Source organism: Symphalangus syndactylus, chromosome 11, assembly GCF_028878055.3.
Source record: "Symphalangus syndactylus isolate Jambi chromosome 11, NHGRI_mSymSyn1-v2.1_pri, whole genome shotgun sequence".
NCBI lineage: Eukaryota > Metazoa > Chordata > Mammalia > Primates > Hylobatidae > Symphalangus > Symphalangus syndactylus.
The window spans coordinates 19,651,709-19,666,342 of NC_072433.2; the positions used below are offsets into that span (position 1 = coordinate 19,651,709).

General features: G+C 48.4%; 1 protein-coding gene and 1 long non-coding RNA gene across 13 annotated transcripts in view; one reads left to right on the forward strand and one right to left on the reverse strand.

Moving 5' to 3' along the window:
• DDX19B (DEAD-box helicase 19B) overlaps positions 1-8,347 on the forward strand; it is a 43,576-nt gene extending 35,229 nt beyond the window's left edge. For 10 of the 11 annotated variants that reach the window (XM_055297821.2, XM_055297824.2, XM_055297820.2 and 7 more), the window contains 5 exons: positions 3,184-3,361; positions 3,723-3,960; positions 5,939-6,101; positions 7,493-7,684; positions 8,045-8,347. In XM_055297821.2, coding sequence (XP_055153796.1) covers positions 3,184-3,361; positions 3,723-3,960; positions 5,939-6,101; positions 7,493-7,684; positions 8,045-8,106 — 833 coding nt within the window. In that variant the 3' untranslated portion in view covers positions 8,107-8,347. Of the gene's footprint in view, positions 1-3,183; positions 3,362-3,722; positions 3,961-5,938; positions 6,102-7,461; positions 7,685-8,044 lie in introns of those variants that run through there. The other variant, XM_063611656.1, reaches the window with a different exon arrangement.
• LOC134731690 (uncharacterized) overlaps positions 1-14,634 on the reverse strand; it is a 28,800-nt gene that overhangs the window by 11,296 nt on the left and 2,870 nt on the right. The window contains exons 2-3 of one of the 2 annotated variants that reach the window (XR_010114162.1): positions 8,344-8,485; positions 3,361-3,530 (exon numbers count right to left, since the gene is read on the reverse strand). This is a non-coding gene — a long non-coding RNA (uncharacterized lncRNA). Of the gene's footprint in view, positions 1-3,360; positions 3,531-8,343; positions 8,486-14,634 lie in introns of those variants that run through there. The other variant, XR_010114161.1, reaches the window with a different exon arrangement.

The window sequence follows — 14,634 nt, forward strand, 5'->3', positions numbered from 1 at the left end:
AATTGCTTGAACCCGGGAGGCAGAGCTGGCAGTGAGCCGAAATAGCGCCACTGCATTCGAGCCTGGGCGACACAGCGAGACTCCGTCTCAAAACAAACAAACAAAAAACAAACAAAAATTCTACATTCTAGATTTGTTTATTTTTATTTATTTATTTTAGAAACAGGGTCTTGCTCTGTCACTCAGGCTGGAGTACAGTGGCATGATCTTGGCTCACTGCAACCTCTGTCTTCCGGGTTCAAGTGATTCTCCTGCCTCAGCCTCCCAAGTAGCTGGGATTACAGGTGCCTGCCACCATGGCTGGCTAATTTTGTATTTTTAGTAGAGATGGGGTTTCACCATGTTGGCCAGGCTGGTCTCAAACTCTTGACCTCAGGTGATCCACCGGCCTCGGCCTCCCAAAGTGCTAAGATTATAGGTGTGAGCCACCGCGACCAGACTTCTTCTTTCTTTTTTTTTTTGAGACAGAGTCTCGCCTTGTCACCCAGCCTGGAGTGCAGTGGCACAGTCTTGGCTCACTGCAAGCTCTGCCTCTGGGGTTCACACCATTCTCCTGCCTCAGCCTCCCAAGTAGCTGGGACTACAGGCGCCCACCACCACGCCCAGCTAATTTTTTGTATTTTTAGTAGAGACGGGGTTTCACTGTGTTAGCCAGGATGGTCTCGATCTCCTGACCTCGTGATCCGCCCACCTTGGCCTCCCAAAGTGATGCGATTACAGGCGTGAGCCACCGCGCCCGGCCACCTTCTTTTTTTTTATTTTGAGACAGTTTCACTAGATCGCCTAGGCTGGAGTTCTGACTCCAGGCACGAGCCACCGTGCCTGCTCACACCCAGCTGATTTTCTAAAAATATTTTTTGTAGGCCGAACATGGTGGCTCATGCCTGTAATCCCAGCACTTTGGGAGGCCGAGGTGGGTGGATCACGAGGTCAGGCGATAGAGACAATCCTGGCCAACATGGTGAAACCCCATCTCTACTAAAAATAGAAAAATTAGCCAGGTGTGGTGGCATGTGCCTGTAGTCCCAGCTATGCAGGAGGCTGAGGCAGGAGAATCACTTGAACCCGGAAGGTGGAGGTTGCAGTGAGCCAAGATCGTGCCACTGCACTCCAGCCTGGGCAACAGAGCAACTCTGTCTCAAAACAAAAAAAAAAATTTTTTTTTTTTTTTTAAAGACAGTGTCTTGCTATGTTACCCAAGTTGGTCTAGAACTCCAAGTCTCAAGCAATCCTCCTGCCTCGGCCCCTCAAAGTGATGGGATTACAGGTGTGAGCCACTAGGCCAGGACTGAATTTGTTTAATTGCCTAATTTATTTATCTTCATTAGCAGAATAAATACCCAGAATGTTTATGGCTATTGACTCTGGGCTTATTCTTTTAATTATTTTTTGTTACTAATTTTTTCTACACTAGTTTGTTTTACAACTAATATTATTTAAGTAATTTTAAAAGTGTTGTTGGCCGGGCGTGATGGCTCATACCTGTAATCTCAGCATTTTGGGAGCTCAAGGTGGGTGGATCATTATAAGGTTAGGAGTTTGAGACCAGCCTGACCAACATGATGAAACCCTGTATCTACTAAAAATACAAAACTATTAGCTGGGTGTGGTGGTACGCACCTGTAATCCCAGCTACTCAGGAGGCTGAGGCAGGAGAATTGCTTGAACCCAGGAGGGGGAAGTTGCAGTGAGCAGAGATCGCACCACTATACTCCAGCCTGGGCGACAGAATGAGATTCTGTCTCAAAAAAAAAAAGTGTTAGAGGTTTGGTTGACTTTTATGGATCTCTGAAACAAATGTGACTTTATGAAAATCAAGTCTGCATATAATGTCCTAATGCCAACTTGAGGCCAGTTCTGAAAAGTAAATAATATAATGAAACTTATTGGGAGATAATCATTTAAAATTTTGCAATTTGTATTCGAATTAGAAGGGTAGAGAATTCTGAATTTTTTTTTTTTTTTTTGAGACAGAGTCTCACTCTGTCGCCAGGCTGCAGTGCAGTGGCGTGATCTCGGCTCACTGCAACCTCCACCTCCCGGGTTCAAGCGATTCTCCTGACCCAGCCTCCCAAGTAGCTGAGATTACATGAGCCCACCACCATACCCAGCTAATTTTTGTATTTTTAGTAGAGATAGGGTTTCGCCATGTTGGCCAGGCTGGTCTCGAACTCCTGACCTCAGGTGATCTGCCTGCCTCAGCCTTCCAAAATGCTGGGATTACAGGCATGAGCTACCGTGCCTGGCCCTTTTAGTTATTTTTTTTTTTTTTATTTTTTTTTTTTTGAGACGGAGTCTCGCTCTGTCGCCCAGGCTGGAGTGCAGTGGCGCAATCTCGGCTCACTGCAAGCTCCGCCTCCCGGGTTCACGCCATTCTCCTGCCTCAGCCTCTCCGAGTAGCTGGGACTACAGGCGCCCGCCACCACGCCCGGCTAATTTTTTTGTATTTTTAGTAGAGACGGGGTTTCACCATGGTCTCGATCTCCTGACCTCGTGATCCACCCGCCTCGGCCTCCCAAAGTGCTGGGATTACAAGCGTGAGCCACCGCGCCCGGCCCCTTTTAGTTATTTTTAAATGTACAATAAATTGTTGACTGTATTCACCACATTGTGCTATCAAATGCTAGATCTTACTTATTTTAATTGTATTTTTGTACCCATTACCTTTTCAGCATTTTTGTCTGTTTTTATGTCCATTAAATACTACAGTAATATCTTAACCTTTCCTTAATATATTAATGCAAACAGCAAAACATTTGCATTAAAATACATAATAGGTTTAGAATTTCTCAGAGAGAAGAGCTGGCTTTGCCTTTGAAATACCCATGGAGGCTAGGCACGGTGGCTCACGCCTGTAATCCCATCACTTTGGGAGGCCGAGGCAGGTGGATCACCAAGTCAGGAGTTCAAGACCAGCCTGGCCAAGATGGTGAAACCCACCTCTACTAAAAATACAAAAAGAAATTAGCCAGATGCAGTGGCAGGTGCCTGTAATCCTAGCTACTTGGGAGGCTGAGGCAGGAGAACTGCTTGAACCTGGGTGGCAGAGGTTGCAGTGAGTCGAGATCACGCTATTGCACTCCAGCCTGGGCGACAGAGTGAGACTCCGTCTCAAAAGAAAAAAAAAAGAAAGAAAGAAAGAAAGAAATACCCATGCATGGAAAACATCTTGGGTCTCCACAGTGGAAAGAGGCCAGAAGATCAGTGAGCAGATTGTCATTGGCACCCCTGGGACCGTGCTGGACTGGTGCTCCAAGCTCAAGTTCATTGATCCCAAGAAAATCAAGGTGTTTGTTCTGGATGAGGCTGATGTCATGATAGCCACTCAGGGCCACCAAGATCAGAGCATCCGCATCCAGAGGTAGGGATCTCGAGGGCGGGGGACTCCTCAGACTCCCCATCTGCAGTGTCTTCTCCCTTCACTTCAGACGCCTCCTCTGGCTTCTGCCTGGGTCTTGGCTCTCATACTCTCTGCAGCATTTGTTTGAGGGGCCATTTCCGTGTCAGCGCTGACCACAGTCCCTCCCAGCCTGGGTTGAGAAAGGAGACCTAGGAACTCTTCCCCAACCCCTGTCCCCAACCCAGGCCTGCTGCTCCTCCTCCCCAAGATGCTCCTCCCCTATCAGCCTTCCTGGGCATCTAGACCCTCCCAGCTGGGGAGGCTGTGCTTCTGTCGCTTCCCGGGGCCACCTGGGGCCACCTATCAGGGCCTTCCCTTGCAGGATGCTGCCCAGGAACTGCCAGATGCTGCTTTTCTCCGCCACCTTTGAAGACTCTGTGTGGAAGTTTGCCCAGAAAGTGGTCCCAGACCCAAATGTTATCAAACTGAAGCGTGAGGAAGAGACCCTGGACACCATCAAGCAGTACTATGTCCTGTGCAGCAGCAGAGACGAGAAGTTCCAGGCCTTGTGTAACCTCTACGGGGCCATCACCATTGCTCAAGCCATGATCTTCTGCCATGTGAGTAGCAGTGGCAGTGGCAGGCCTGGCCCTTCCCTCTCAGCCAGCTCCCCACAGGGCTCAGGAGGACTGGATGCCCCTGGGTGCCATGGGAAGAAAGGAAGTGGTTTGTTCTCCTAAGGTTTTAGTGAGCTGTAAAAGGGAGACTTTGATTCTACTTCTTAGTGATTACTTGGAAAAAAACCCAAGTAACAGCCAATGAAATAATTTTTAGATTTTTAAGAATATAAGCTGGGCGGCTGGCACAGTGGCTTATGCCTGTAATCCCTGCATTTTGGGAGGCCAAGGCGGGTGGATCACCTGAGATCAGGAGATCAAGACCAGCCTGGCCAACATGGTGAAACCCCATCTCTACTAAAAATACAAAAAATTAGCCGTGTGTGGTGGTGTGCACCTGTAATCCCAGCTACTCAGGAGGCTGAAGCAGGAGAATCGCTTGAACCCGGGAGGTGGAGGTTGCAGTGAGCTGTGATTACTCCATTGCACTCCAGCCTGGGTAACAAGAACGAAACTCTGTCTCAATACAAAAACAAACAAACAAACAAAAACCACCAACAAAAAAAGAATATAAGCTGGGCAAGTACCTGTAGTCCCGGCTACTCAGGAGGATGAAGTTGGAGGATCGCTTGAGCCCAGGAGTTCAGACCAGCATGGGCAACATAGTGAGACCACATCATTAAAAATATATACATGGCTGGGCACAGTGGCTCACGCCTGTAATCCCAGCCTTTTGGGAGGCTGAGGTGGGGGGGATCTTCTTGAGCCCAGGAGTTCAAGACCAGCTTGCACAACATAGCAAGACCCCAACTCTACAAAAATTTTAAAAATTAAGGCCAGGCACGATGGCTCACACCTGTAATCCCAACACTTTGGGAGGCCGAGGCAGGCGGATCACGAGGTCAGGAGATCGAGAACCATCCTAGCTAACATGGTGAAACCCCGTCTCTACTAAAAATACAAAAAATTAGCCAGGCGTGGTGGCGGGCGCCTATAGTCCCAGCTACTCGGGAGGCTGAGGCAGGAGAATGGCGTGAACCTGGGAGGTGGAGCTTGCGGTGAGCCGAGATCGCGCCACTGTACTCCAGCCTGGGCAACAGAGCAAGACTCTGTCTCAAAAAAAAAAAAAAAAAAAAAAAAATTTTAAAAATTAGCCAGGCGTGGTGGTACGTGCCTGTGGTCCCAGCTGCTTGGGAGGCTCAGATGGGAGGATTGATTGAGCCCAGGAGGTTGAAACTGCAGTGAGCTGTGATTGTGCCACTGCACTCCAGAGTGGGCAACAGAATGAGATCCTGTCTCAAAAAATTTAAATTTAAAATAAAAATTTAAAATATATATGTTTTTGTTTGTTTGTTTTTGAGAGAAGGTCTTGCTCTATCATTCAGGCCAGAATACAGTGGCATGGTCATAGCTCACTGCAGCCTTGGCTCTTGTTGCTAGGGCTACAGGTGTGTGCCCCATGCATGTCAGGCTAATTTTTATTTTTATTTTTGTAGAGGTGGGGTCTTGCTGTGTTGTCCAGGCTGGTCTCAAACTCCTGGCCTCAAGCGATCTTCCAGCCTCAGCCTCCCAAAGCCTAAGACTACAGACACGAGCCACCATATCTGGCAAGAACATAGACTATTTAGGAATGAAGATCTTTGGCTAAAGCCACACTCTTCCTAGATAAAAAACTAAGAGTTACGTAACTTATCTAAAAAGAAAGAAATCATATGACTAAAATTCTATTTGAAAAAAAATTTTTTTTTTAGATGGGTTCTTACCATGTTGTGCAGGCCAGCCTTGAACTCCTGGGCTCAAGTGTGTAGCTTGGACTACAGGTGTGTACCACCATGCTTCATTGAGAAATTTTAAGCCTAACCTCCTAACTGGATTTGGCAGGGCCTTCATGTATTTTAATCGTGGCAAGCCACTTTTTAGCAGTTGTCTTCCTTTTATTTTTAACAGGTCTCTTCATAAAAAACAATTCTTTTCACTACAGACTCGCAAAACAGCTAGTTGGCTGGCAGCAGAGCTCTCAAAAGAAGGCCACCAGGTGGCTCTGCTGAGTGGGGAGATGATGGTGGAACAGAGGGCTGCGGTGATTGAGCGCTTCCGAGAGGGCAAAGAGAAGGTTTTGGTGACCACCAACGTGTGTGCCCGCGGTGAGCAGAGGACGTGTCCCACCTGGACTGCCAGGCTTGGGATCCCAGGCCCAGTTAGAGCCAGAAATCCTTGTACACAGGGAAGTCAGATGGTCTCAGGGAGATCGGTGGGGCTGGTGACACTATTCCTCTCTTTTTTTTTTTTTTTTTTTTTGAGACGGAGTCTTGCTCTGTCCCCCAGCTGGAGTGCAGTGGCGCGATATCGGCTCACTGCAAGCTCCGCCTCCCGGGTTCACGCCATTCTCCTGCCTCAGCCTCCCGAGTAGCTGGGACTACAGGCGCCCGCCAACATGCCCAGCTAATTTTTTTGTATTTTTAGTAGAGATGGGGTTTCACCGTGTTAGCCAGGATGGTCTCGATCTCCTGACCTCGTGATCCGCCCGCCTCGGCCTCCCAAAGTGCTGGGATTACAGGCTTGAGCCACTGCACCCGGCTGACACTATTCCTTTCTAGGAGAGACTGGATTTCCCTCAGGTAGTAAGAACTCCCACAGAAGCCAGGAGTCCTGACTTGGTGGAAGAAAATGTACAGGCATCTGACTGGTAGAGAATGGAGCCTGCTCTTCCAGGGGTGCCCATCTCCAGAACATTGTATCTCCCAGAGGCTTACTGACTGATTTCATAATTTTGTTGGCACCTACCAAAGTTTGGTTCTTTTCCTCCAGGTTCTGCTGTATGCCTGTATGTGCCCTCTCTTGTACCCAATTCCCAGAGTTGGCTTGTCCCAAATTTATCTATTTATTTATTTTGAGACAGAGTCTCACTCCATGGCCCAGGCTGGAGTGCAGTGGCACAATCTCAGCTCACTGTAACCTCCACCTCTTAGGTTTAAGTGATTCTCCCGCCTCAGCCTCCCGAGGAGCTGGGATTACAGGTGCCTGCCACCAAGCCCAGCTAATTTTTGTATTTTTAGTACAGACGGGGTTTTGCAGTGTTGGCCAGGCTAGTCTCGAACTCTCGACCTCAGATGATCTGCCTGCCTCGGCCTCCCAAAGTGCTGGGATTACCGGTATGAGCCACCGCACTTGGCCCCCCAAATTCTTTCCCTCTACCCGAAGTTGGTATGCATTGACTTACCTGTGGACAACAGTGATTTTTGTCTCCTGTCATTACTTCTGTCTCCAACTCTCAGGGACTCATTCATCACCTCTCCCTGCACCCCACCCCCTGACCCCTGCTAGTTTGGTTTCTATGCCTGTAGCTTTGCTTTGGGGCATCATCTGAATCTCGTACTGCACGGCCTTTCGGATCTGGCTTCCTGCACTCAACGTCATGCACATCTATTAGTGCCGTGTTCCCTTAATGCTGAGTCATGCTCCATTATGGATGGACCACATGACTGATTTGCCTCCTGTCCTTAGTCCTCTCAGCCTCCAACTCTCCTTCCTGCAGGCATCGATGTTGAACAAGTGTCTGTCGTCATCAACTTTGATCTTCCCGTGGACAAGGACGGGAACCCTGACAACGAGACCTACCTGCACCGGATCGGGCGCACGGGCCGCTTTGGCAAGAGGGGCCTGGCAGTGAACATGGTGGACAGCAAGCACAGCATGAACATCCTGAACAGAATCCAGGAGCATTTTAGTGAGTCCCGGGGAGGTTCCTGTGCCTGGCGCCCTTTGCTAAGGGGGGCGGGGTGGGGAAAGGGGTAGGATCTTCTGTAGCCCCGAGAGGGGCTCTGTCCCTGGCACACTCCCCTCCTTTCTGACCATATGGCAGTTCTCAGGGAGCACACCTGGAGACTTCAGGACCCAGGGACTCCAAGGACAGCTCCCCTGTGAGCGGGCTTTGGGGCGTGGGGCTCTGACTGTTGCTGTCAGTGACTAGGGGCCCTGCTGCCCCCTGCTCAGGCACCCGGAGCCTTGGGGCTGAATGAATGATCGCTGTGGCCCGAGGTGGGGCACATTCCTGGGCAGGGTAGAGACTTGTGTATTTTTCCCCCAGATAAGAAGATAGAAAGATTGGACACGGATGATTTGGACGAGATTGAGAAAATAGCCAACTGAGAAGCTCCACCAGCCACTGGTGCCAGCCCTGGCACTGCCCCTGCACAGGAGACAAGTGTGTTCAGGGCACAGGCCCCGACATCACCCCAAGGACAACGGCACAAGTAGAGAGAAACTACCTACCTCACTTCAAATTATGTTTGGACTTGACAAAAATGTATGCAAATGATGAGGGATGGTAGAAAAAAATTATTTACACAACCTTGGAAGATTAGGCATGAATACACAGAGATTTACCTTTTGGAAGTTTCATCTTTTAATTTGGCCAGCGTTTCCTTCATTGCTAATCTAGACGCTGTGACTGATTACTTGCCCAGGATCTCCTGTGGCAGCCTCTGCTTGTTCTCTGGCTTGGAGTGGATGGGGCAGCCTCCAGCTCCTGTGGAAGTAATGGAATAGCGGTGAAAAGGGAACACAGAGAGGGAGGCCTCCAGTAAGATAGGTGTGTAAGCCCAGCCATCATGTTTGCAATGGCATGAGGCAGCAGAGGAGGCCTGAGAGCTGCTACTTTGGACTTGGGGGTAAGACAGGTCATCTGAGTATTGCCAGCCCCCTGTCCTAGTGCCCACAGCAGAAGGGGATTTGTTAAATAAGCATGGACCAAAATGCCAACCTCTCGGTTGTGTATATGGGTTTGTGTCACAGGACTGTGACCTGTTCTCGGTGGGTGCAGTCTGTGTAGAGTGCACATCTGATTATGGGTGGGTCCTGTGCCTGTGCTTAAGCAAGTCCTGTGGAGAAGTCATCATGGAGAATTAGTGGTGGCCCTAGCGTGCCACAAAACCTGGTCTCATGAGCATTTGCAACATCCTTTTTACATCCTTAATATCCCCTTACCCGACAGTAGCCCCAAACAAATGTGATCTGAGGTTTAGATCCTCAGTGAAAGTTGTGGTTTCAAGTCTCCATGGCCAGCCTCAAGGCAGTTCTAGACGTGATCAGCAGTAGTCACAAATTCTTGTTTTGTCTCCACACCCAGAAGGCAAGTTTTGTCAGAGCTGGGGAATAATTTCAGATCTCTGACATCTTGATTATAAAGGGCTTCTGAACATCTGTGTTTACTGCCTTTGGAATACAGGTGCAACTGAGGGACTAGCTACACTACCACCATTTATCTGTCCAAGGCAAGAGTATCACCAAGGCCTTTGCTCCAGCCTTACTTGGCATCTTTGTGCAAGATAGTCAGAGCAAACAATAGTAATGGACACTTCTCATACCTGGCCAAGGCTGTTGGTACACACAAAATGACAGCAAAGATGAGAGGAAACTGAATTGCAAGAGCAATATGAAACCCCAACCGAGAGGAGTACTCTGCAGTTCTTTGGCTTTGGTACAGAGTGGCCACTTTCTCTAGGACCTGGAAGAAGAGTTTGATGTGCTAAGAACGATTGTGATCCTAGGTCTTCCTTGTAGGCATCTCTGTATTTAGGCCAGATCTGCCTCCTGGGAAGGGAAGGGGGCCAATGTCAGCCTCCAGGTGATTTCTTTAATCTGACATTACAAAGAGACCAACAGACTGCCAATTCTACCACATTCCCCTGGTGGGTACTTGACTATGTAGTCTTCTCTATGCTTCCGGTCAACTCCGACACATCTTGGAATTCTTGTAATAAGAAAAGAAATTTTTATAATTTTTTCTCCTTCCCTGAGTCCTGTGGACCAACCCTGAAATACTAAAAACAAGGGCAATAATTAAAGAAGTATAGACTCTTTAGTAGGCCACAGGCAGAGCAGACTCCCACCTTCTCACAGCACATACGACCTCTCTACTGGTGTAGCCCCAAGTCTGAGAAGGAAAGTGGGAAACGGAGTGCTGCAGACTCTTTGACAGCAGGAGGAATGGGAATCTGGTAGAAGTATAAGTCAACAGTTCTTTCTTTTTTTTTTGGAGACAGAGCCTCACTCCATTGCTCAGGCTGGAGTGCCGTGGCACGACCTCAGCTCACTGTAACCTCTGCCTCCCAGGTTCAAGTGATTCTCCTGCCTCAGCCTCCTAGGACTACAGGTGCACGCCACCGCGCCCAGCTAATTTTTGTATTTTTAGTAGAGATGGGGTTTTACCATGTTGGCCAGGTTGGTCTTGAACTCCTGACCTCAAGTGATCCACCCACCTTGGCCTCCCAAAGTGCCAGAATTATAGGCGTGAGCCACCGCGCCCAGCCAACAGTTATTAATCAGGGGTCTTGGACCTCTAAGAATTCACTGGATGGGTTTCATGGAGTCTATGAAGTATATATGCAGTAGTTTGAGTTTAAATGTGTTTTCCTGGCCAGGTGCAGTGGCTCATGTCTGTAATCCCAGCACTTTGGTAGGCCTAGGTGGGTGGATCACCTGAGATCGGGAGTTCGAGACCAGCCTGACCCACATGGAGAAACCCTATCTCTACTAAAAATACAAAATTAGCTGGGCTTGGTGGTGCATGCCTATAATCCCAGTTACTTTGGAAGGCCGAGGCAGGAGAATCGCTTGAACCTGGGAGGCGGAGGTTGCGGTGAGCTGAAATTGTGCCGGTGCACTCCAGCCTGGGCAACAAGAGCAAAACTGTCTCAAAAAACAAAACAAAACAAAACAAAAAGGCCAGGCTTGATGGCTCACGCCTGTAATCCCAGCACTTTGGGAGGCTGAGGCGGGCGGATCATGAGGTCAGGGGATCAAGACCATCCTGGCTAACACAGTGAAACCCCGTCTCTACTAAAAATACAAAAAATTAGCTGGGCGTGGTAGCAGGCGCCTGTAGTCCCAGCTACTTGGGAGGCTGAGGCAGGAGAATAGCCAGAACCAGGGAGGCGGAGCTTGCAGTGAGCTGAGATCACGCCACTGCACTCCAGCCTGGGCAGCAGAGCAAGACTCCGTCTCAAAAAACAACAACAAAAAATGTATTTTCCCGGGGAGACTCCCAAAAGAGTATGTGTCTTTTAAAAAGGTAAGTCCCACTGTTGCGGATGGTTCTGGAATGTCACCCCAGCGTTATTACAGCTCATATTTCTTCCTTATTCCTTCCATATTAATTCATGCCAGTGCCTAGCTCCCAGGGCCATAGGTGCCTCTGTGACCCTGTGTAGCCTAGAGCCAACAGTGATATAAATCTGCATTGAGCTTGGTGAGCTTTGGTCCCCAGGGATTCTTTTACTGATTTTAGTAAGCACCTATATATGAAATGATAGCTGAGTGGGTTGACTCATGCCTGTAATCTCAGCACTTTGGGAGGCTGAGGCAGGAGGACTGCTTGAGCCCAAGAGTTCAAGACCAGCCTAGGTAACAAAGTGAGACCCTGTCTCCACAAAATAATTTTTTTAAAAATTAGCCACGCATGGTAGTTCATGCCTGGGAGTCCCAGCTACTGGGGAGGCTGAGGCAGGCAGATTGCCTGAGCCCAGGAGTTCAAGGCTGCAGTGAGTTACAATTGTGCCGTTGCACTCCAGCCTGGATGACAGAGCAAGACTCTGACTCAAAAAAAGAGAAAAAAACACCAGGTGCAGTGGCTCATGCCTGTAATCCCAGCACTTTGGGATGCCAAGGCGGGCGAATCACCTGAGGTCAGGAGTTTGAGACCAGCCTGGCCAACATGGTGAAACTCCATCTCTACTAAAAATACAAAAATTAGCTGGGTGTGGTGGTGCATGCCTGTAATCCCAGCTACTTGGGAGGCTGAGGCAGGAGAGTTGCTTGAACCTGGGAGGCAGAGGTTGCAGTGAGCCGAGACCTCGCCACTGTACTCCAGCCTGGGCGACAGAGTGAGACTTCATCTCAAAAAAAAAAAGAAAAAATAAATTATAAACTGCTCTAGAACAGAGAAACTTGGGAAAAGGAATGTTTGGCCCAATGGAAAATTCTGGACATATTCATTATCTATAAGTAATGCATTTTATTATTTTTCTTGAGTGTCATTCATTGGCTGTATGCATAAGAACTAATTGTTGATATATTCTTTTAATTGAAGATTAACCTGAATTGAGGATTAACATGAAGATTAATAATAATTCATGTTAATTGAACTTAATTGTGAAGTTTTCATATTACCAAGAAATCATTAATGAGTATAAGAAGGAAACAGCTGGGTGCAGAGTGTCACACCTATAATCCCAGCTACTTGGGAGGCTGAGGCATGAGGATCACTGGAAGCCAGGAGTTCCAGACCATTCTGGGCAAATAGTGATATCTTGTTTCTTAAAAAGTTTAAAAAAGAAAATTAAGCCAGGCACAGTGGCTCACTCCTGTAATCCCAGCACTTTGAGAGGCCAGGGCAGATGGACTGCTTGAGGCCAAGGTTTGAGAACAGCCTGGGCAACACAGACCCCATCTATAAAAAATAAAAAATTATAAAAAAATTAGCCAAGTGTGCTGACGCATGCCTATAGTCCCAGCTACCCGGGAGGCTGAGGTGGGAGGATCGCCTGAGCCTGGGGGGTTGAGGCTGCAGTGAGACATCATCCATGCCACTGCACTCCAGCCTGGGCAACAGAGCAAGACCCCATCTCCTGAAAAAGAAGGTAGGAGAAACAGCAGCATGTTTTTGATTGCTGGTATTTGGGTATTTTTGTTTTAACAAGACTAATGTTGTAAAGTTTAGCATTCTGTGCTTTGGGATTGCCCATGGCTGAGCTCTACAGTCATTCTGAACTGGTGTGGTGGAGGTGCTCACGGTCACACTGGTTGAAGTTTTCTTGAAATATCTCAAATTTGGTGTCAAGCACTTTGTATTTTTGTTGTTGTTGAGATGGAGTCTTGCTCTGTTGCCCAGGCTGTAGTGCAGTGGCGCCATCTCAGCTCTCTGCAACCTCTGCCTCCCAGGCTCAAGCAATTCTTGTGCCTCAGCCTTCTGAGTTACTGGACCACAGGTGCCACTATGCCCGGGTAATTTTTGTATTTTTAGTAGAGATGGGGTTTCACCATGTTGGCTAAGGTCTTGAACTTCTGACCTCAGGTGAGCTGCCTGCCTCGGCCTCCCAAAGCACTGGGATTATAGGCGTGAGCCACCATACACGGCTAATTTTTATATTTTTAGTAGAGACGGGGTTTCAACACGTTGACCAGACCGGTCTCGAACTCCTGGCCTCAAGCGAGCAACTCACCTCAGCCTCCCAAAGTGCTGGGATTACAAGTGTGAGCCACCAGGCCGGGCGCGGTGGCTCACGCTTGTAATCCCAGCACTTTGGGAGGCCGAGGCGGGCGGATCACGAGGTCAGGAGATCGAGACCACGGTGAAACCCCGTCTCTACTAAAAATACAAAAAATTAGCCGGGCGTGGTGGCAGGCGCCTGTAGTCCCAGCTACTCGGAGAGGCTGAGGCAGGAGAATGGCGTGAACCCGGGAGGCGGAGCTTGCAGTGAGCCGAGATTGCGCCACTGCACTCCAGCCTGGGTGACAGAGCGAGACTCCGTCTCAAAAAAAAAAAAAAAAAAAAAACAAGTGTGAGCCACCATGCCTGGCCAGGTTTGTTAATTTCTATAGCAAGTAGGATTATGCCAGAGGAACAAATTAAATATTTTATTCATTTGATTTTTTTTTTTTAACTTTCCCTGCCTTCGAAAAACTCTGACTTTATATTTAACATCAATGGAAGGGACAACTTCAGAAAAAGCTGCAGTACCTCTAGTCTCATGGACCATTCTGCTTAACTCCCCCACACTTCACTCACCATTTCAACACTTTTACTCACCTCATAATTCCAACCCTATCATCCCCCTTATTTGTCAGCAAATAAGCTCCTTACTCTAAGAAAATGGCTAAAATACAGAAACTCCCTCAACCTTCTGCCACCAGAACTTCCTCCATGAGCACCGGCCCTTCCCTCTCCCTCCTGTTCCAATAAGACATGTATCCCTGTTGTCTAAATTTCTCAGCTGAGTGAAATTACTCACACCTAATCTCAGCAACTTTGGGAGGCCAAGGCAGGAGGATCCCTTGAGCCCAAGAGTTTGACACCAGCCTTGGCGACACAGGGAGACCTCATCTTTACAAAAAAAAAATTAAAAATTAGCCAGGCATGGTGGCTCATGCCTGTAGTCTCAGCTACTTGGGAGGCTGAGGCAGGAGGATCACTTGACCCCAGGAGTTTGAGGCTGCAGTAAGCCGTGACTGCACCATTGCACTCCAGCCACCAACTTCCCTCTCCTGGCTTTTAAGAACTTGCTCTGTCAACTCTCCCCTCATATTTGCTACCTCTCCCACCCCATCAGCTCTTTCTCATTGATATTTTAACATGTTCATACTTGACCGCTCTTTACAATTCAACCCTCTATTCCTCATCTTTCAGCCTAATATGTCTCCTAATGGCAGAAAGTCTTGTAAGGTTGCTTGTATGCAGAGTCTCATTCCTCATCCCTCTGCAGTCTTGCCTTCTGCTCCGCCACTCCCCTGAAATAGTCTTCATGAAAGACACTGATGACTTACAGGTCCCAAATCTGAAAACCACTTTTTTTTGAGATGGGGGGTCTCACTTTGTTGCCCAGGCTGGAGTGCAGTGGCATAGTCACAGCTTACTGCAGCCTTGAACTCCAAGCTCAAGTGATCCTCCTGCCTCAGCCT